At 37.4% G+C, this 23,779-nt stretch overlaps 1 protein-coding gene across 3 annotated transcripts in view; it reads left to right on the plus strand.

The window, feature by feature from the left end:
• The window catches only part of MBD5 (methyl-CpG binding domain protein 5), a 72,557-nt gene that overhangs the window by 38,970 nt on the left and 9,808 nt on the right, over nt 1–23,779 (plus strand). For 2 of the 3 annotated variants that reach the window (XM_010839952.1, XM_010839953.1), the window contains 4 exons: nt 51–1,076; nt 2,764–2,972; nt 6,739–7,947; nt 18,763–18,836. In XM_010839952.1, coding sequence (XP_010838254.1) covers nt 51–1,076; nt 2,764–2,972; nt 6,739–7,947; nt 18,763–18,836 — 2,518 coding nt within the window. The remainder of the gene's footprint in view (nt 1–50; nt 1,077–2,763; nt 2,973–6,738; nt 7,948–18,762; nt 18,837–23,779) is intronic. The other variant, XM_010839954.1, reaches the window with a different exon arrangement.

Raw genomic sequence — 23,779 nt, forward strand, 5'->3', positions numbered from 1 at the left:
CTTCCTTAACCTCCGTAATTAATAAATGGGTTTTTTCCCCTTTCTTTCAGGCGGTTCAGGACCATCCTCCTCCATAGCCATAGCTGGCATCAACCACCCTGCCATCACAAAGACAACATCTGTTCTTCAAGACGGCGTCATAGTCACCACCGCAGCTGGAAACCCACTGCAGAGTCAGCTGCCCATTGGGAGTGATTTTCCTTTTGTTGGCCAGGAGCACGCACTTCATTTTCCATCCAACAGCACTTCAAACAACCATCTTCCACACCCCTTGAACCCCAGCCTCCTCAGTTCTCTACCTATCTCTTTGCCAGTGAATCAACAGCATCTCCTAAACCAGAATCTATTAAATATCTTCCAGCCTTCAGCAGGAGAAGGCAAGTCTGAGATCAACCTCCACCCTTTAGGTTTTCTCAACCCGAATGTAAACGCTGCTTTAGCTTTTCTCTCCGGTGACATGGATGGGCAGGTATTGCAGCCTGTTCACTTTCAACTCTTAGCAGCCCTGCTTCAGAACCAAGCCCACGCAGCTGCCATGCTTCCCCTGCCATCTTTCAATCTGGCCATCTCAGATATTTTGCAACAGCAAAATACCCCCTTACCCTCATTAACACAGATGACAGCCCCACCAGACCATTTGCCAAGCAATCAGTCAGAGAACAGCCGAGCTGAGACCCTTTTAACCAACCCCCTGGGGAACCCTTTACCAAGCTTTGCAGGCAGTGACACTACTTTTAACCCCCTCTTCCTCCCAGCTGTCACTGGGGCCTCAGGATTAATGGCCTTGAATCCCCAGCTGTTGGGAGGTGTCCTGAACTCGGCATCGGCCAACACCGCTAATCATCCAGAGGTTTCCATAGCAACTTCTTCCCAGGCAACCACTACCACAACCACTACATCATCAGCAGTGGCAGCACTGACTGTCTCAACACTTGGTGGGACAGCAGTGGTGTCAATGGCAGAAACATTGCTGAATATATCTAATAATGCTGGGAATACACCTGGTCCAGCTAAACTCAACAGTAACTCTGTGGTGCCACAGCTACTTAACCCTCTACTGGGGACAGGTCTGCTTGGTAAGTTAAATTTTTTCACAAATTTTTACAAAAGAAACGTTTTTCTAATTCTATTTTCTCCTTTAAAAAAAAACCTCCATTTTGTCACACTATTTTTAAAAATGTTTTTGTTATGTCACAGCTTGCTTAAGGAAGAACTAAATATAATAACACCCACATACAACCATAGTTATACAAACATGAAAATGACTTTTTCCTTTTCCCCTATTCTAGAAATACTAAATGTCATTTTAATCTGCCTTCTCTCCTAATTCTGATGCCACCTAAACCTAACCTACTCATCATTCTCTTAAGCCAAGTAGTGTCTTATTTTTCAAATAATTAAAGCACAGGTACACCTTAAAAATAACATTTATTTGAATTTTAGTTGATGTGGCATCACAGGGTTAGTATGAGCAGCTGCACTGTGGATGAAAACAGTTTGAGGAAGTGCTTTTCCAGGTGATCCCTAAATTAATGAAACTAAATGCTTATCCATAAGAAACTAAATGCTTAAAATAAGAAACAAGACATAAAAACATTCAAAGTTAATGCTTGCCCAAGTTCAAGGAAACAAATAGCTACTGCTCGGTTTTCTCAAACAGTATTATTCTTTAGAACTTTGTGGCTTAAAAACAAAATCCTTTATGTAGATTATCTTATCTCAAAAAATTTATAAAATCTTGTCAAGTATATTCAGCTGTTTGATGCCGGTAATTGTAGTATAGAGATGGTGCCCATAAAGTCTGGAAACATAGGCAAATGTACATGATATTGTCAAGGGCATCTTCAGTAGCTAAAAAAATAATATGTTTCTAGTTTTCATAAGCACCTTTATAAAATAGTTTAATTACTCCTATTTGGCAATCAAATTAGTGTAGTAAAGAACCTAAAAAGCGCTACAGATTTCAAGTCATAGGACAATTTCTATGACATTATCCTCAAAATAAGGTCAATGTAATTTCAAAACAAGTTAATTTTGAAGTTCGAATATAACTTTGGTATTAACTATCGAAGCCTGGTGGGCTGCCGTCCATTGGGTCGCACAGAGTCGGACACAACTGAAGCGACTTAGCAGCAGCAGGAGCAGCATCCTATCTGATTATATAACATTTATTCTTTATGACTATGACAGTGAATTTTTCTGTATTACTAGCTTTATTTACAATTTTAATTTTAGGTAACCAAAATACCGAATACATATTTTATGTAAAAACAAAATGTATATTAAAACAGACAAAATACATATTAATACATATTTCTAAACCAAATTTAATTTGATTTGGTGGTAGTTATTATTATGGCTTGAGAACTAAGTTTTGTAAACAGGCCTGGTCAGGCCCACGTATTTTAACTATCTTATGATTGCTAAAGCATTTAGGGCTAATTTTAACCTTTAATTGTGGTTGCTTTAACAAAAATGGCTTCAAGGAATTCTATGACACTGAAGATCAATATATAAGGATTGGCTAATGGATAGACCAAAAACTAACTAGTCTCTCCATGATATGAAAGATAAATAATGATTATGAAAGATAAATAAGAAAATTAGTCTTTCTTACCACTTAGTAAGACTTTGAGGAGAAAAAGAGAAAAGAGTTACCATGTAAGTCTAGTTTTTAGTTTTTTTTAGAAATCCTCAAGAAAGATAGGCATAGGACCTCCAAAGAATCACATTGACTTATATTTTATATTTTTCATACTATAGGTGACATGCCCTCAATAAACAGTACTTTGAATAACCATCAACTGACTCATCTACAGTCGCTGTTAAACAACAGTCAGATGTTTCCTCCAAATCAGCAGCAGCAGCAACTTCTTCAGGGGTACCAGAATCTCCAGGCATTTCAAGGACAGTCCACAATTCCTTGCCCAGCTAACAATAACCCCATGGCTTGTCTGTTTCAGAACTTCCAGGTACTCTCCTTTCCTGGGTTACTTTAGTAGAAAACAATGTTTACTACTTGTTTTGCTAAATTGGGAGAAACAGACAAAAGAAGGTGATTATGTACCTTTTCACCTCTACTTACTATTATTCCTCAGTAATGTTAAAGTTTCAGTGTTTTTATTTGAAGCATTTTATTTTGTCTGAAGCATCTCAGTGGTCCTTTAGAAGTTGTTATTAAAAACTGATCATGTTACCCTCTTAAACTCTTGTGGTTTCCCATTGCTCCCAGGGCTTCCCTGGTGACTCAGTGGTAAAGAATCCACCTACCAATGCAGGAGACTGGGGTTCCATTCCTGGGTCAACAAGATACCCTGGAGAAAGAAATGGCAAGCCACTTCTGTATTCTTGCAGGAAATCCCATGGACAGAGGAGCCTGGTGGGCTATATTCCATGGGATCGCAAAAAGAGTTGGATACAACTTAGCAGCTAAACAACAACATTGCTCCCATGATTAAAATCCACATCCTTAACGTGTTTACCCTGCCTCAATCTCCAGCACCAGTTCACACCACTCTCTCCCTGGCTTCAGCCACTTGGTCTTCTTTTAGTTCTAAAAACAAATAAATTCCTGATAGATTAAGGAGCTGGATGGAAAGAGGAACATTAAATAAATACATGAAGAAAATATAGAAGATTTTTAAATAATCTTAGGGTAGAAAAGGCTCTTTCAGCAAGGCACAAAACCAAGGAGTCAAAAAGAAAAGAGGTGACAGAGTTGAATACATAAAACTTTAAATCTGTACGATTAAAGATATTCTAAACAAAGTTGAAGACAGGTGGCAACCTGGCAGAAGTTACTGGGTTGGCCAGAAAGTTTGTTCATTGGCCACATCCAAACAAACTTTTGGCCAACTTAATACATGCATAATAATAGCAACTAATTGCCATTCATAATATTTTAAAAGCTCCTACAAATTAGGAAGAAAAAAGAATCAATTAGAAAAATGAGCAATAGAAATGAACAGACATTTCAGAAAATTAAATAATAATTAGTAATAAACATGAATAATCAGAATTATACAAATTACAACATTACTATGTCCATCAGATAGTTATATCCTTTGCTAACAGAGTGGGGAACTGGATTCTTTCAGATATATTGTTGGTCTGATTGTATGCTGACATAGTCCTTTTAGAGGGTGATTGATAGTTTATCAATTTTACACACACACACACATACACACACATATATGTGTGTCTATATATGTGTGTGTCCTTTGACCCACAAGTTCAACTTTGATATTTTGGAGAAATCAAGGCACAATCTAGAATGTTTTGTTGCAATTTGATTTGTGGTGTCAAAAATTAGAAACCACTTAAGCAACCATCAGTAGGAAAATAGTTAAATATTGAGTATGTTTTGCTATTTTCATCTATCTAGTAGATTCGAAGATTAGGTAGGTTTATATAATCTGATATAGACAGATCCACAAGATTACAGAACTCCAACACTGTTGTATTATAGAACAGTACTAAAATATAATACCACTTATATGAAAAAAAGAAATGAGGCAAGGGGAAAGGAAGGTGTGAAAGAAAGAAGGGAAACTAGATGTGCAGCTGCACACTTAAGGTATTAAAAACAAGTCTATGAGGATGTATTCGAACACTGATCACTTTTGAGAAAGAAACGGAATCAGAGTGGGATACAAAAGTATAGATTTGGGTGGGAAAGTGATGAAGAAAGCTTTTCTCTTTTGGACAATGAAAAAATACTCATATAATAAAATAATTTAGAAGGGAAGAATAAGCTCTCAACCATGTCAATGAGTAAATAAGTAGGTAAAGCCTGAAGGGAATCCATTAGATTTAGCAGTTAGAACAACAGTAGCTTGAATGCAGTTTTTGCGGAGTTGTGGGAGCAGGAGCCAGATTGCAATGGATGGAAGAATGAAAAATAAATTAGAGTTTGGATTACTCTTTTTAAAACTTTTTAAAACCTAACTACAAAGAACATAACAGAAATAAAATAGTGCCCCAAGGTAGGCATAGGTTGAATGCAAACTTTTATTGATAAAATATGGAAGCCATGCACATAGTTGAATGCTAAAGAAAAGAGACAAAGAAAAAAGTAGAAGAGATTGAACATAAAGAAGAGAAGGGGTTAACAGATAAGGCAAGATCCCTGAGGAAAGGCTTGGTATCCAGAGCATAAACAGAGGACTTACTCAGAGGGCAGAGGGAGCGCCTCTTACACTGGGAAGCAGGACAGGACCAGGGACACTGTGCAGGGAACTGTGTGCTGCCAGAAGGCAGGGAGTAGCCAAGTATAAGAATAATGAGAACTCCTAACCTATAAACTTGATTATCTCTGTTAAGTAGGGTCAAATACTAAGAGTAATGTGGGAAATAGTATAGCAGCTGGCTTGAGGAAGTGGATAAAATCTGAATAGTTGTGACAGAGAGTGATACCTAACCAGAGGATCATAGGATTGATGGGAATACAAACCCCCAGCTGAGATTGGAAGCCGTAAGTTCCTATGGATAGATACTCAGCATCCTCACTGTGCATACAGATACAGAAGGCAGGGAGCTAAATTGACCCAAGATTGGAATTTTTATCTGGTAGGTGTAGATAAGGGGAGAATGGCAGGAAAGTAGTTATGTTGCTGATGGATCCCAGGTTCTGGTTTAGCAGGAAAAGATGTAAAGACAGGAAGTGAGTGATCGTGGGTCAGTGAAGCAGGGGGTGGGGGGACGGGAAATCCAAAGTATCAAGGTTCTGGAGAGCAATTCTTAGCTGGGGTTGGTGAAACTAGAATAACCTGTGGACTTTTTCAAAGTGCACTCATCATGCCTATGATGAGCATTGATACTCTTCACTGGCCATTTCCTCCCGTCACCTCTTCCCAATGAAGCATCACCTCCGAGGCCACTGTTGTCACTGTTGGCAGCGTGGGAATGTCCCTCAGGCAGTTACCCAGTAAGGGTGAAAAGCTGGTGTTACTACCCTACCTAAAGATTTCAAAAATTCAGTGTCGTCTCAGAAATAGTTTGGGGACTTCCCAGGTGGTACTAGTGGTAAAGAATCCTCCTGTCAATGCTGGAAATGCAAGGGTCACGGGTTCGATCCCTGGGTCAGAAAGATCCTCTGGAGTAGGAAGTGGTAACCAAGTCTAGTATTCTTGCCTGGAAAATCCCATAGACAGAGGAGCCTGGCAGGATACAGTCTGTGGAGTTACAAAGAGGCAGACAGGACTGAGCACAACTCAACAGAAATAGTTTCATTGTTAAGAAAGGGGTGTATATATATATATTTGTTTTTGTTTTCTATTTCACTTAATTCAGTAGAAATATCAATGAGTTAGAGATCATTTTTAAAACCTGTTTCCCTTTTTAATGTGAGCAATGCTGGTGACAGACTTGTTTCTCTCTTTGAATTCCAAGTTGAAAACCTGTAATGACACTAAAAACATGGAATCATCACCTGGAAACCTTTTGTGTCCAACCACCTCAACTGTAATTTTTCCACAGAATGTTTAGTAATATGATTTTTTTTTAAATCTGTTATATGATTCCAATCAAAGAAACAGTACCCAAGTATAATCAAGACATGTCTTTCTATACAGAGTGACTTCTGATTTCATTTTTGAGTCTTATTCTGTCTTTATATGGCCTTCCTTGTTATAGTCATTGGTCTTCTGGTAAATCTTAAAATTACAATCTTTCTCTTTAAGGACTTGAAATTTTTTTCTCTCTCTCTCTGTCTCACTACTTCCTGTCTATTTCTTTAAGGTGAGAATGCAGGAAGATGCAGCTCTCTTAAACAAAAGAATAAGCACTCAGCCGGGGCTCACAGCACTTCCCGAAAATCCAAACACTACACTTCCACCTTTCCAAGACACCTCTTGTGAGTTGCAGTCGAGGATTGACCCATCTCTAGGTCAGCAGGTGAAGGATGGCCTCATCATGGGGGGCCAAGGCGATGCTTCCGTAGATGCTATTTACAAAGCAGTCGTGGATGCAGCCAGCAAAGGGATGCAGGTTGTCATCACCACTGCTGTCAACAGTACAACTCAGATCAGCCCCATTCCAGCTCTGAGTGCCATGAGTGCCTTCACTGCTTCCATCGGTGACCCATTAAGTCTCCCCAGTGCTGTCAGTGCGGTCATTCACGGACGAAACATGGGCAGTGTGGATCACGATGGACGGCTGAGGAGTGCGAGAGGGGCTCGGCTGCCCAGCAGTCTGGACCACGGGAAGAACTCCAGCGAAGGAGATGGCTTTGAATATTTCAAGTCAGCAGGTTGCCACACATCTAAAAAACAGTGGGATGGGGAGCAAAGCCCTGGAGGGGAGCGAAACAGGTGGAAGTGTGAGGAATTTTTAGATCATCCAGGCCACATCCACAATAGTCCTTGTCACGAAAGGCCCAACAATGTCTCTACACTGCCATTTCTGCCTGGGGAACAGCACCCAATACTGTTACCACCGAGAAACTGTCAAGGGGATAAGATTTTGGAGGAGAATTTCAGGTATAATAACTACAAAAGAACTATGATGAGTTTTAAGGAGAGACTAGAGAACACTGTGGAAAGATGCGCACACATTAACGGAAACAGATCTCGGCAGAGTCGGGGCTTTGGAGAGCTGCTGAGCACCACAAAGCAAGACTTTGTCCTAGAGGAGCAATCTCCGAGCTCCTCCAATAGTTTGGAGAGTTCTCTGGTCAAAGACTACATCCATTACAATGGAGACTTTAATGCCAAAAACATTAACGGGTGTGTACCTAGCCCTTCAGACGCTAAAAGCATTAGTAGTGAAGATGACCTAAGGAACCCAGACTCCCCCTCTTCAAATGAATTGATCCCTTATAGGCCAAGGACGTTCAACGTTGGCGACTTGGTCTGGGGCCAAATCAAAGGACTGACTTCCTGGCCTGGAAAATTAGTCAGAGAAGACGACGTTCACAGTTCTTGTCAACAAAGCCCCGAGGAAGGGAAGGTATACCAATCTTTATCCGTTGTCAAATACTAACCTTTGTTCAGATGTCAGTTCTTATTTTCTGTTATCATCACTTTGGATTCTTCATGACTCATTGAGGTCTCACAAACTTCTGGAGCATAAAATGAAGAGGGGATGGTTGTAGTCACCAAAATGTCATATCGTCAAGTGGTGAGTTGTAAAGCATTTGTAGATCCCACTAGGGTTCAGCATGGCTCTGACCCAGGAACCAGATTTCCAGAATTTGGTTAACTTGGCCTTTCTTCCTTGTATGTGCCTAGTTCTTCATTCATACAGAGAACAAAGGCAAGTAACAATGATAGGGGGAGAAAAATCTGGTGGTTGTTGGAACCCAGCAATGTGGCAGAGGTCCTTCCAGGCGACAGAAAGCGCCAGGGGATTGGAACTCTCCCATGTGCTGATGTGTGATACACAAAACTGGGGAGAAGCTAAAACTGGGGTGGAGTTGCAGCCATTTCTGGAAGCAGGAGGTAACATCTGAGTTTAGAATGGTGTCTCCTTTCAGGAAAAGTTCTGGGTCTTTGAAACATATGGAACTGTTTAACCCCATAGTCTGGTTCTACTTAACACAATCTGATCACATAAATTAAATGAAAACTTCTCCATGAAACTACCATTCAATTTAGAAGAAATTAGTAAGGGTCTTCTGAGCTTTCCCCCTCCCCACAATTGGTAGAATTGACTCACTAGGCAAGAAATGTGCAGAATGTTCAAAGTAGATAGAAAAATTTATATCTGAGCAGGAGATGAAAATAATGCACATTCCCTACATAGGATGAAGAAACATGTAATTTTTCATCTCCTTAAGAAATAAAAATTCCTTTTACAGGTATATATTATTCTCTTAAAGATTATATTGTATAAAGCTATTTCAACTCTGCTCAAACCTCCACTGGCATTTAGGTTTAATGGCAAAGGAAACCAAAAGCATTTTGCCAGCACAATAAAAGGATTGTCTTTCTCCAAATGACCGGGAAGTCCTTAAACCCATTGCTTATAATGCCTAATATATACTTGTCAGGGTACACTTTCAGCATAATGTTTCTACCTTTGATAAGAAAATGAATTCCATATTCCTATTCATAAAACATTTTACTCTCTAATCTCTCCAAGACCAGACAAACATTCTTTGGGTTGATAAACCTAAATATTTTTGACAGTTTATTCAAGAAATAATTAGAAACAGCAAAATTGGGCTTTTATTATATAAATGGAATTGCTACAAATACAAGATGTAGACATTGAACTGTTTTATAATCTGTGCAAATAAAATCAAGTTTTTTTTATGTGCCACTTTATCAAAAAAAAAAGCTTAACTAACAAAAAGATTATGGCTTCCCTTCCCTGGAAACATTCTTCCTGTCCTACAAGCCTTGTTTGAATATCTTTTTATGTCCTTAGGAGAATAAAGGCACGTACTTTTAACACATTTCAGTTTAAACCATGATCCTAATCTTCTGCTTAGTCTGTGTTAGCAAACTCCTGGGATTGAACTCCTCACTGATGTTTAGGGAGATGCACCTAAAAAAAAAAAAATCATTATCTAAGAGTCCAAGAAACATTTTTTTACTTTATTTGAATAATCAGCTGGTTTTCAATCACTATAAAATAAAAGTGTTTCACAAAATCCAGATCCTTTTTCCTTGTTATTGACAATAGATTAATTCCTAACAGGGAGCATAAAATTGTTTATGTAAATTCAAATATCCCCTCACCCATTGGCTGACATTGTAATTTTACATTCTTACAACTTTGATATCAAAATCTTGATAAAAAGATACACTAAAAATACTTTTAGTAAATCAGAGAAAGTAATTGAAAGCATACATTTAGAGATGAAAAACTAAAAATTTATAATGAAATATTAATGATAACACATGAAATATTTACCTGTCATTAAAAAGCAAATTATATCAGTCTTAAAAGCTCTAGGGCACTTAACATTTTAAAATATCTCTGGTCTTTTCAGGACAGCTCACTTTTGCACATAAACAAGCAAAGTGCTACTTCACAACCCCTTTTTTTCTCCTATAGTTCACAAAACAAAGGAAGGTCTTCCTTATTAATGATGCCCAGCTAGTCAAACACTGTTCTCCAGAAAAGGTGAACACCAGAAAAGGTGAAATTTCAAAAACAGGTCTCTCTGACTTCAGCCAAATGTCCTTTGCCTGATGTCTTGGTGATCCTGGTTCATCTAAAAAAGATTAAACTGTGGTTAATATCTGTGTAAGACAAAGCATGATCTGTCTGAAAAGATTTCCTATAAAACATATTTTACATTCAAATTGGTTTAAAACTGTGAACCAATTATGATGTAAATTTCATTTACATTGAACCTCTTAGTTCTCACAATGTTGGATACATAAAGCCTTGTGCATTTATAACCAGACTTATGCTTTTAAAAAGGTAAGCAGTACATTAGGTTTTCTTCCATATACTGTGGCAGTGCCTGACATTTTAATAAAGTCAAGAGAGAAAGAGACTGACTTCATGAACAATTTGTTTATTATAGTAAAATCTTATTAATTCCATCTTGCTGATATGGAATGTGAACCATTTTCCCCTGTAATTCTCTCTGTAGTATCTCAGAAGAAACGGTTTGCAGAAAAATTTTCTTACACATAATCATTTAAAACCTTTTCAGCCTCTCCATTTTTCATACTAGTATTTCTATGTTCACCTGAGTAAATTAATCCAAGATGGTGTCAGACCCTACCAGATAGCATCTATGTTAATTCAAATTTTAGAACAGGTTTATTATCTCCTCCCACTCCCTATATCTCACAAACCTATCGTTTATTTTTTGTTAGTATCTTTGTTCTCAACAAGTCACTTCAAATTCTTTTTGGAAGCAGAGAAGAAAAAATCTGGGAAAGATTGAGGGCAGGAGGAGAAGGGGGCGACAGAGGAGATGGTTGGATGATGGCATCACCAACTCAATGGACATGAGGTTCAGCAAACTCCAGGAGATAGTGAAGGACAGGAAAGCCTGGCATGCTGCAGTCCAGCACAGGTCACAAAGAGTCAGTCACGACTGAGCAACTGAACAACAAAAACTAGAAAAAAAATAATTATCACGATTACAGGTAACTAATTCAGAATAAGCTGGACACCTCTCATGTTTTCAGGTTGCCTGAATAGTCTCTGGACTGATAGGTCAGGGCTGTGAATGGAGCAGGGACTGAGATCTCCAAGTTGTCCATAACCTGATACTTTAGCTAACTGTTTGTCATGAGTGCAAATGACTTGGTCAGCTTATGATTTAAAAAGACATTTTTAAATCTTCAGTGGGGTGTTAAATGTAGTAGAATTGCTAATAGTGCATTAGAAATATCCTGCAGTTTCCAAGATTACTTTCTAGGAGGTAGGATTTCTAACTATCAAATACTGTGTGAACACAGCAGAGGAGACTAGAGAGAAAGGGCTTTGGGCATTCTGATGTGAGCTTAAAAACAGCTCTACCAGTTACCTAAATGGTCCTGAGTGGGTGTATTAATTTCCAGAGCTCCTCAAGTGGGAATATTAATTCCTACTCAGAATGATGTTAAATGCAATGCTATAAATAGATGGGGCTTCCGTCGTAGCTCAGTCAGTAAAGAATCTGTCTGAGATGCAGGAGACCTGGGTTCGATTCCTGGGTCAGGAAGATCCTCTGGAGAGGAAAATGGCAACCCACTCCAGTATTCTTGCCTGGGAAAATCCCATGGACAGAGGAGCCTGGCAGGCTACAGTACATGCGGTCGCAAAGAGTCGGACACAACTTCGCGACTGAACCATCCACCACCATAAATAGATGATACAGAAAAGAGGCTCAGTAAAAATTAACCTCCTCCTCTCTGTTCTCTGTATTAAACAACCTTATGAATTTGGATTCCACCATTACAAAATTGTGGTCATTTGACCTTCAATATTGTATACCTATCCATGAATTATCCATAAATAAAGGACTAATTAACCAAGTTGGGTATTAAAGGATAGTAATAACATATTTCATGAATGAAATAGTTAATAACTATTTTTTATGAACCTCAGGACATTGCATACAAATTGGCGTATTTGATTATGAATTAATGTTAACTGTTCATTTTAGGCAGGAGTTCTACTTGGAAAGATTTTAAAGGACTTAGTTTGGTGAATAAACTTGAAAGTCCCCCTCTCCTCACTGTTTCTAAAAACTATAAACTCAGACATTCTTCCTCTACCCACCAACCCACCAAAACCCTCAACAGTATTAATTAGTAGAGATTTTTAACAGTCTGTGAAAAGTTTGGCTGAATCACCCCTATTTAATACTGTCCCAATACTGAAGCTATGTTACAGCACTGGAAGGATAAAATGTGCCTTATATAATACCATTCAGGAAGTGGTATCTCCTTACTAATACATTTTCCCCTTGCCTATCAGTTTGTAATAAGAACATTCTAGAAGATATGTATACTTTTTCTAAAGAAATGGTGCAGGTTTCTCTCTGAACCATGAACCCTTTATAGCTTCAGATTTAGCAGCCAAGAATAAGACCTCAGTGCTTAGTCAGAGCTGGAGAAATGTACTGCCAGATCTTGGCACAGTATTAAGGAATTCTTGGAGAGGAAAATGGCTTCTGCTGGCATTACACCTATACACTATAATGTACAGACATTTTAACCCTGTGCAACTGTGGGGGGAGATGCTTATCTTTATGCATTTATTTCAATAATTATTTTAAAGCAGAAAAAATGTTCTTTTTTTTTCCTAAAACATATTTTGTAATTATCATCTACCATCTTTGATCTTACATTAACTAGCCTAAAAGTGTTGACTCAAATAATAATCAAAAAAATGAAAATTTTTTTTTTCTAAGTGGTTAATTTTTATTTTTGAACATTGTCCCATTGGTCTTCGTATTTCATTGTTCTTATGTTCAGTGTGTATTCTGACTGGAGGCAAATTTAGGCAAGAATTTATTTCTGTATTGGCACCAAAATGTTTCTTTTCAATGAAATGTTTGTTGTTGTTGGACAGGTAGAGACATTCCTAATTATCTAGAAAAATTCTATCCAGAAGAATCACCTGGTTAAATGAAGAAGTTTTTAAAAGCAATGGGTAGGGTGCTCCTTCTCTAGATTCACTCTTTGACTTTTTTCCACATGGTTATATTTGGCAGGAGGAGATAAAAGTAGCTTTCTGAGTGTTGTTCAAAACAGACAGAACTCATCATTATTAAAACTCATGCCAGATTTATTTTAGGACAGTCACTTTCTGTTTGTTATTCACTATCACATGCACTCATGTTTTGATGGTATGGAGCAAAACCAGAGACGGCTTACAGTGGTATTCTGCAGATGTATAACCTAAGAAGTTGAGCCTGGGAACTAAATTTGGAAGGTGTGCCCTTCTGTGATGTTTAAACACTTTTACTTTGAAGAATATTCTTTCTGGGCTTATCAGTGTTAGCTATTTGTATTCTTTGGTACTGTCATTCTCTGTTGAAAGTATTCTTTGTATATTTCCTTTTCCATATATATTTTCTTAACCATTTCTGAAAATGAATTATTTTCTCTATACCCAATCAGTATCCACGATATTTGGGCTGCAGTTTGACTGGTGGGGTGGCTGGGGCAATCAATGGTCTGCAGCAAAAGAATATTTTTGAAAAAGAATAATTTTTGGAAAGTAATAAGCAAGATAAAATCCAGACAAAAGCAGTACCTGATCAAAATTTGAAAGATAATAAAAAGGAAAAACTAGGTAATACCAAAAATATGAATATTGGGGAAAAGACTAAACTGAGAACAAAGTTGAGGTAAACTTTAGTAATTGTGGAATACTATGAAGCTTTTTTCCCCCTGAGGAAGATTAAAGAGGAAAAGGAGGAGGCTTGTCTCCCTTCCAACTGAGTATGGAGTTCTTGAGCTTGTCAATACAGTTGTCACGTGGTTACTAGCAAATGGAATCTCAAGTATGAGGCAAATACATGCTTCTGCTACATGAACTCTTCAACAGCGTATCCTTGAAAGTACAAGTTTATTCCAAACATTTAATTCTGTATGTATTATGGATCTATATAAAATTTGTTGTCACATTTAGAATAGATTTACTCTAGTCCTATAGTACAGTTCTCTAGTACTTAAAAATGCTTCTATATGAAGTGAATATGAAAGGAAAAAAAAAACCCTCAGATAGTGCCACTGACTAAAACTGCAATAATGTCGATTGGCTTAGTCCATTTGAAAAAACTGTGGTTCACTTTATGAATTTTCCTTAAGTATTATTGTTAAATTCATCCTTTCTGTCACAGGTGAGTCAACTTTCTACCCCAAATTATTTATCATTAATTCCCATACTTGAAAAAATATTGAAATATTGCACTTAAGTTAGCAGGACTTTTTCAGCTTAAAGATTAAAGTAGTTACTACTTAATAAATGTTTGATAATAAACCTAATAAATGCCTCATATTTGCTTACTGCTTATTGATTTTCCAAGATTTCAGCTCAAGTCACATGTTACCTTACAAATACTTAAAATTTGTCCTCAAATTCTTATTTACTCATTTTTTATTCATTCAACAAATATTTTTGACACATTATGTAGTAGGCACTGTTCAAACCACTTTAAAAATAACTTCTAGTCTTATTCTAAGATATATGTGAAAACATAGGTATAATGTTTTTGTATTTTTCTAATATAAATTTATATGAATATATCACTATTAAAAATGTTTAACGGTATATGTTCCACCTGAAACAGTTTCACATGCCACAAGTGGCACTTGGGAAAGACTGCATTGGTGTTTATAAAGCACCTTCATCCTTAGATAATCCAAGTAGATAATCTCAATGACCCATAAAGATGTGCACACCTATTTCCATTTGGACCTCAGGAAAGAGGCATTCCTAAAGACACAAACCACAAGCAGTTAAACCAAGGCTCAACCCTGGTCTCCTAACTCTCAGCATAGTGCTCTTTGCATGATACCATTCCCCAGCAATAGGAACTGAGGACACTCTAAAAAAGGGATGGGGAAGTGAAGAAGGAACAGGGGCAGCTGAGGTCAGCTGCTTTCTCTCTGCTGTGAAATCTGTGATATGGCTGTGCTCTTGTCTTTTAACCTTTGTGTGACAGCTTAGCCTCAGCACTAAGTACCAGCAAAGGAATCACCAAGAGATTTAATCCTGTTATCGGGGATTAACACCTGAAGGGAGTTTTGACATCTTCTCTAGTTAATTGGCTCAAAAGTGATCTGGGATCTTTAATCCAGATTCTTGTAATATACACTGTAGCACACTTTCAGAGGGTCACTCTGTCTCTGAAATGTTTATGTCTTCTTTTATGTCATAGACTTACTTCTGAGATACACTCCATGCTACTGTACTGACCTCATATCAAACAATTTAATTATCAAATCTTTAGTATGTGCCTTGTGAACAAAATAAGCAGCCATAGTTTCAGACTTGTTCAGGAAACTCTTAAACATCCACCATATAATCATGTCTGGTTTTATGGGTATGTTTCTAACCTTACTGAACAGGCTATAGGTCTAGTTATGCCAAAGAATTATTAAATCTAAAGAATCTGAAGAAAAAAAAGAATCTGAAGGAATGAAAAAAGGGATTTAGAAGTTAAAAATTCAGCATATGTGTATATTTATACATGAGATAATATGTGTACTATAAATACATAAAGTCTGGTTACCTTTTTCTAACTCCTAAATCACATAGGTTGGCCGATATGAGTAAAGATATAAAGTCCTCCCCAAATTTCTCACCAAGATAGAAATCAAATAATTTATGAAACTTCTGGCTTGTGAATATATAGCAATATAAGATTATTAAATTCCAGATTAAAATAGTAAGTATCTTAAATTACTTGCTCCTTCAGTGTAAGTTTTATTTAAAAATATGTATATGTTTAATCTTTTTAATGTTATATTTATGTATTTGATTCCCAGTACTTTCTTTATTTACAAATTAGCTAATTAATTTATGAGTGTTCATTAAATCATTAAATATGGTTTCTATTTGACTAGAAATGGAATTTATTTTGTTGTTCCCTGATACCTTTGTAGGGTGTTATCTTTAAAGACTTTCTTGAATATTGTGTAAATGGATGAATATTCCCCCAAAAAACACACACTCTTCATGTATTATATTTCACAATACCAAAGAGTACTAAAATTCTGAAACCAAATAAACTGAACATTTACCTCTGGATATGTATGATTTTGTCATATTAGAAATACAAAGTGATGTGTATCTTATAGTTTAAGAAATCACTCTCATTGCTTTCTCTTTCAAGGTCATTGAATCCTTTATAAATAATATATTTATTACGAGTACCTTAGAACCTTAGAGGCATATTTAAATGAAGAAATCATGGTGGAGAATTAGTTTTAAAAATCACCAGAAAATTATTCAAGTGTAAAAAAAATTTTGAAGATAAATTTGAGCAAGCATCATCTAAATTTCTGTAAATAAAAACTGGATTTATAATTTGACCTAATTTTTTGAGTATGTATATATAGACATATATACTTACATGTGTATGTATATATGCATACACACACGTACACATCTCTCTATATAGTATATGTGTATCACAGCATGTATTAGAGTTGATGTGGCAGAGAAAGGTTGCTTTGGAGCCATCCTGAGTTTTGATGCTGGCCATGTAACTTAAACTCACTTAGTCCCATCTGTAAAATAACAATGCTAGTGTGCAGTATTACCACCTGAAATAATAAAACAGTGCCTTCTACATAATAAATGTGCAAGAAATGCTTTTACTGCCCCTTATTCTTAAAAATTGATTTTTAAAAAATCATTTGACCTAACTTAGTTTTTTTTTTTTCACAATAACTATGGTTTTTATTTCTCCTTTTTTATCTAATATTTTGGATTTTTAGATTACATGTCTTTTTCTGTGCTAACTTAGTTTTTAAAAATCGAGACCAATGGGATAAGTTTTCACTGTGGCATGTTGCGTTATTTCACCGTGAATCTGCTTTCTGTTGCCTGTATCAATCCCTTCTGAGATCTCTCACTATACCAGTTTGTGTCTAACAGAAGCTCCTATTATAGGAGAGCTTTCTTCTTGCTGCCAAGAAACTAATTTAAATATAAGGGGAATTAGCTATAAATTAATTGTGAGCTATCTTTCATAATTTCTTTGTGTGAGTGAGTACAGGATGGAATCCCATTTCTAACATAAAATGTGAAAAGGTATCCAGGTACCTTTAAAAATAAAAACACATGGATATATTCATCTTACTTAAGCTTTTCCAGTCATTCCAATAAGACACTTGACTACTCCTGTAGAAATGTTATTGGAACAAAGTTATATCTTGTTCTGGCACACAATCCACAGTGAATTTGTGTATGTAAGGTATTTGGATCCTTTGGGACAAAATACAAAAGTTATGAAAAGGAAACTATTTCCATTATTTGACTGTTATTCTCATTGAATAATTAGAAATGCTTGTTTTCAGATGACAATGGAGACCCTTTGTTAATAATCATCACTGTGTACTAGATTTGAAGAGGTCAAAGAAAGTTATTTATGAACAGTATTCATGAGTCAGGAAGGTTCAAAGACAAAAGTTAATCATTTCCTTGTTTATTAGAGTGTATTTTCTTACCCATTAGGTGTCTTGGCAACCTCTGAATTTTTTTATTAAAGGAGTGCAGGGTGGGGGAAAACTGGCTTGAGGGGTTAGGGGGGACTTAATTTGAAGCTATATTTACACAGCAAGCAATACTGTTTCTACTGAGATTGTGTTTAAGATCAGTAAAAGTTACAGTGCTTTTCTAAGTGTGTTTTTATTTGCATATTAAATTTCCTATTTGTTAATTGTTTTCCTTAGGAGAAGTGACTTCAAGAACTATGATAGAGAGTATTAGGGGCAGGTGGCAAAAACTGCACCTCCCTCCCCCACCAAACCCCCAGCCACCAGTTGGTGGCTCACAGTGATGAGGCAGCAAGTGTCATGTAGCCTAGGCTGACAGTGTTAAAGCAGGACCCCGGAGAGGACACGCCCATCAGAAGTAGCCACACCCTCTTTCCGCATCAGTAGGGACTACATGCAGCCTACTACCCTACTCGTTTGTTTGTTTGTTTGTTTTCCTGGCCTCTGCAGAGCCTAACACACCACTATGTAATACTAGCTGTTCTGTGCTTGGCTGTGTTCACCATGTTTGTTGCATTTTAATTCTCACCGCAGTTCTAGCAGGAAGGTAGGTATTACTGTCCTCGGGAAAATTTTCTTGAAGTGTCTTTATTTTTGAAAGCCAAAGCTTTGGCTAACAGCGAAGATTTAACAAACTAAATATTTCTCTAAATTATCCAAATTTTAGGAGGCTCAGGGAATTTAAGGGTGTTATTCATGCTAGAAAGTGAGGTCAGATGCAAACTTCTATGTGCTGGCTCCAAAGCCCAGCACCCTCACTCACCACTGCTGTTTTTCATCTGATGGAATACAGAATCGCAGTTGCTGAGCATCAGGCAGTGCAAAAAGCAGACCAGGATCTCTGACTTACATGATTTTGTGAATTAAAGGTTATGTAAGTTCCAAGTTTTGTTCTTCAAACATTGCCTTGAAAATGTTGACATTCTGAAAGCCACCCAGTCTTTCATTTCCGTTGATGTTGCAGCCTGGAGCCGCGGAATCAACCTCTGCCCCAGCGAGGACAGAACAGTGAGAATTAAGCCTCCCTCCCCCGAGTGCCGTACAAGCACCTGCTTGTCTGGCAGGAAAGTAAAAACAGTGTTAACAATTGCAGGTCTGGGTAATGTGGTCTGGTCTTCATGCCTTCACTCAGGTGGAGCCCGAGAAGTTGAAGACACTAACGGAAGGTTTAGAAGCCTACAGCCGAGCCCGGAAAAGGAACAGAAAGTAAGCACAACTTTTTTTCTGGTTTTGTTTTTTAAGGATATAATTTACTGGCTTTCCTTCAAAGGGACAATGAAATCTCACTGATTTAGTCCATCTTGAGCCCTGCCTAAGTACAATTTAATAGTTATCATCCAAGAGGACTATTATAGATGAATTAGCTCCTACAGAAAATATTTTCTGAAACAATTTATACTGTGTGTGGGACTTCCCTCTTCATCAGCTCTTCCCTTACTCCCCCCATCTCCATCCCTCTCACTTGAGAGGAAAGAAAATATGATTAATAATCTCAACATGTAACAATGAAATAGTCTCTGAAAGTGTAGTGAAAGTGTATCCCTTTGTAATTTAAATACTTTGGGAGGGGGAATGACCCCCCTTGTTGTACACATGTGAATAATTTTGGCAGATTACCTGTTAGTCAAAGTGATGATAAGTAATTATTTTCTTGGAGCAGGGGCAATAGACTTTCTTCAGAATTATAATAAGTTGAACTTTGGGACTTTATTCTTAATTATTCAAGTTTTTCCAGATCTTTATATTTTGAGTAAACATAGTATTGACAAGTAGATAATGTTTATTACATAACTTGTATGTAATACAATATAGTCATATATCATAACTTATTTCAAGATAGAGAACCATAAAAGTGCTTCTGTATGTGTACATGGAAAATTATTTTAATATATATCATCAATACACCTACTCAGCTACTATAATTTTTATATTATCAAATGTCTAAAAATTATGAAATTGTAATGATTAGCAGCGTATCTTGTATAAAAGATTTACATAATGATAATGACATCTTTTAAAGGGCAGTCATTCTCTTAGTGGTGTCCTCAGTAATTCTTGCCAGAGCTAAAATTGTAGAATGCAACAAATCTTGGGGACTCTCTTCACCTCACTAGAATGTTTCATAAAAGAGACACATCAGCTGCAGTGGGTTAACTCCTGTGTGTCTGTGTTCAACACTCCTTTGGAAGATGGCAGATTGGCAGTGGTTTCGGTGAGGGCTAAGTGAATTGCCAGATTCGCTATAGATCTGATAAAGTGAGTCAAGCACCCTCTATTCTGACTGAAGTGAAACAATGAAGAGCTTAGTAGCAGGATAAAGCCTATAGAATTAATACAAGGTCTGGATGAAAGGAGGGAAATTGCAAGCTACCTACATCACGAATTTTCATTGGCCATTTGCTTTAGAATATTCAGTAGTACTTGTTTATTATAAGTAAAATATCCCTGAAATCTTTCCTTCAGTGAGATATGCCAGTTAGCTGGATTATGTGCAACATATCCAAAACTGTTGATAACACAAGTATTTAGATATACTGCCTTGAAATGAGCTGTATTTTCCTCATAAATTTGCTATTAAGCAATTTCTGAAAGGTAATGAGTAATAAACAGCAACGTAAAAAATTTCCTTCAAAGCCAGCTTACTATTTGAGGTGAATTTATATGGGTCCTGAGTAGCATTATCTAAAGGAACCAAGGTAAAAGACAAAAATATGAAGCAAAACAGCTTTGTTTATCAGACCACTGTCTATACTTAGAAGGACTTGCCTTATAAATGCCTCGTAGAACACTTTACATTTTGCATATATGATTTAAAATCCATTATTCTATTCTCCCAATCAGAAGATGGGCCAGAATTACTGAACCCATTTTTGATGAGGACACTCAGACCCAAATAGCTTAAATAATTAGGTAAAGGCCACATAAGTGATAAATGGTATGTTGAACCCAATCATTTATTTATTTCCCAAGTCAAGGAGACTGATTTAGTAAAAGCGTCTATGCCAACCAGGCACAACACAGTAGTCCCAGGACTTCACTGTTTAGTGAAGGAGGCAGATTTAGAAACAAATAATTAAGATGTTAAATTTGCAGTGACAGGAATAAGTGTAGTGTATTTTGGGATCACGGAGAAGTGACATTAAACTCAGGTAACGGAAGATGTCCTAGAGGAGATGATACCTCAGCCAGGCCTTACACACTACATAGATATTAGCCAGACACAGGAAACAAGGACAAGATGGGATGGGCTGGAACAGTGTTTAGATGAGGTTGGCAGTTAGATTTGGGGGAGAGGAAATTGTAAGAGATGGAACCAAACGTATAAACAGGAGCCAGACCATAAAGGGCCTGGTAAGGCCTCAGAGGTCTTTACGTTATTGGAAGTGCCTAAGGGGACAGATGGTTGAATTTTTCACTTTAGCTGTGGCTGTATGGAGGATATATTTTAGGGGAACAGTATTGGAGACAAGGACATCCATTTAGAAGGCCATGTCAGGGGACAAGAGAGGAGGAAGACTCAAACCAGGAGGGGACCCATGAGAACAGAGGAGAAAGAATGTGGTCAAGAAACATTTAGGAGATAAAATTGACGGAACATCATGGTGATTGGCTGGAATGTGAAGGAGAACAGGTAATCAAGGACAGCTCTCGGGTGCCTTAGTGGGCAGTGGAAGCACTGAAATGGGCGTACAGTAGAAAACTGTCGAGTGCAACGTGAGGTTCCTGTGATTCCACAGACCCAAGTCTGAAACTGGGAAGAAATGGTATTTGACTATGAAAAATGACTTCAGTCACACAGAGGTACTTTGACCAATTTGAACAATGGACTAAAGAGCGAACTCTGGGGCATTTGAACATTTACTGGAGATAATGAAAGAGATGGAAATAATGGTCAGAAAGGTGGAAAACCAGAGGGTAGGGGAGTTGGGTGTTAAAAGCCAAAGACCACGAATTTCTGGGATAATACAATGAAAAACAGAGGTCCAGTAAGAGAAGATCTGAAACATCTCCATTTGGACTGGGCAGTTTGGAGGCCATTGGTGACCTCAGTGAGAACAGTTTCTGGTAGAATGGCACATATAAAAATAAAATGGCCATGGATTGAAGATTAAATAAAAAGGAACAGAGAGAGTTGGTATCTATTATTTACTCTTCTTTCTACCCTTCATGTGAAAAGTTCCCAAAGAATAACTGGAAAGAAATTTGAGCTAACAAATATCTGGCTAGTTTTATAGACAAGGAGAAAGAAACTAAAAAAGGCAGGTGGCAAGAACAAGGTGGCTGAAAGTTTGGGTTGTGGCCTGAGTTCAGATGTTTCCATCATTACCTGGCTATGTGTACCCTTGAGTATGTTGTTTAACCTCTCTGAGTCTAAATACTTCATTTCTAAAGTGGGATATTAATACCAACCTCCTAGAATTGTTCTAAAGAGAGCCTCAGCACAGTTCTTAGCACATGGTATTTAGTAAACCATTATTTTTCTTATAAAGATATAGGTGAAACAAAATAATTACATATTTTTACCATTTGAAACATTCTGTCACCATATTAGATGTTTAGAGCATTATATAGTCATGTAACCCTCAATATGCTATAATCATACTATACTATAAATATCTTTAAAGTGATTTGCTTATTACTGCCTAATCACAAAGGAAATATTTACATATTTATTGAAGAATTACTTAGGGCCATTTTGTACTTAAAAGTGGAAATAGCTTCATTAAAGAAAAAAATTTGTGTAACTTTTAGATATGTTACGATTTTTTTTAAAGTAAGGATCAAATCTTCTGTCTATATGTACATATATATATACTCAGTAACCTTATTTTTGTGAATCTGGAAAGTGATAAAGTGATAACATAAACATAAAAGTAAACATAAAACGTAAACACTTTAAAACCAAGAAATGATACTTGTTGTATTAAATTTTCTTTATTTTTTAAAATTGAAATTAGTTGATTTATGGTATTATGTTATTTCAGGTGTACAACACAGTGATGCAATATTTTTATAGATTAAACTCCATTTAAAGTTATTATAAAATACTGATTATACTTCCTGTGCTGTATACTATATCCTTGTATCTTATTTTATACCTAATACTATGTACTTCTTAATCCTGTTCCCCTATCTTGCCCCTCACCCCACCCCTTCCCTACTGGTAACCACTGTTTGTTCTGTGTATCTGTGAGTCTGTTTCTGGTTTGTTATGTTCATTTTTTGTTTTTTAGATTCTGCATGTAAGTGAAAACATACAATATTTTTATTTCGCTGACTTACTTCACTAAGCGCAGTACCTCCCACATCCATCCATGTTGTTGCAAATGGCAAAGTTTCGTTCCTGTTTATGGCTGTGTAGCAGTCGCATTGTGTGTGTATGTATATATACACACACACCACTTTACCCTTTCATCTATTGGTAGACACACTTAGGTTGCTTCCATATCTTGGCTATTGTAAATAATGCTGCTGTGAACATGGAGGTACATGTATCTTTTGAATTAGTGTTCTCACTTGAGTTAGTTCTCCCTCCAGTTGTGGGCAGGGATATGCACACTGGCAATGACTGCCTCTGCCCTAGTCAGAGGGTCTGTGCATCTCTGTTCCCTCTAAGTGTGTGCGCTCTCGTTGGCAGTGGCAGCCTTTACTATAGTGGAGGGCAGTGCCAGAGCAAGAAGAGCTGGAGCAGGGCCCCAGTGCAGGCCAGGGAGTGTGCTGGCAAGCCAGCCAGAATACCAGGCTATTTCTAGTCTGCTGCCTCTCCACTGTGCTGGAGCAGGGAGGCAGGTGGGGGTGGGGGTGGGAGTCAGCAAGTCTGTGCACATGCATGCACACTTCAAAAGCAGAGTCTTGGTTTCTAACAGCCCTCCGGTAAGCCCTGCTGCTGCTGCTGCTAAGTCGCTTTAGTCGTGTCCGACTCTGTGCGACCCCAGAGACGGCAGCCCACCAGACTCCCCCCTCCTGGGATTCTCCAGGCAAGAACACTGGAATGGGTTGCCATTTCCCTCTCCAGTGCATGAAAGTGAAAAGTGAAAGTGAAGTCGCTCAGTCGTGTCTGACTCCTAGCGACCCCATGGACTGCAGCCTACCAGGCTCCTCCATCCATGGGATTTTCCAGGCAAGAGTACTGGAGTGGGTTGTCATAT

This window comes from Bison bison, unplaced genomic scaffold (genome assembly GCF_000754665.1).
Source record: "Bison bison bison isolate TAMUID 2011002044 unplaced genomic scaffold, Bison_UMD1.0 scf7180017864139, whole genome shotgun sequence".
Taxonomy (NCBI): domain Eukaryota; kingdom Metazoa; phylum Chordata; class Mammalia; order Artiodactyla; family Bovidae; genus Bison; species Bison bison.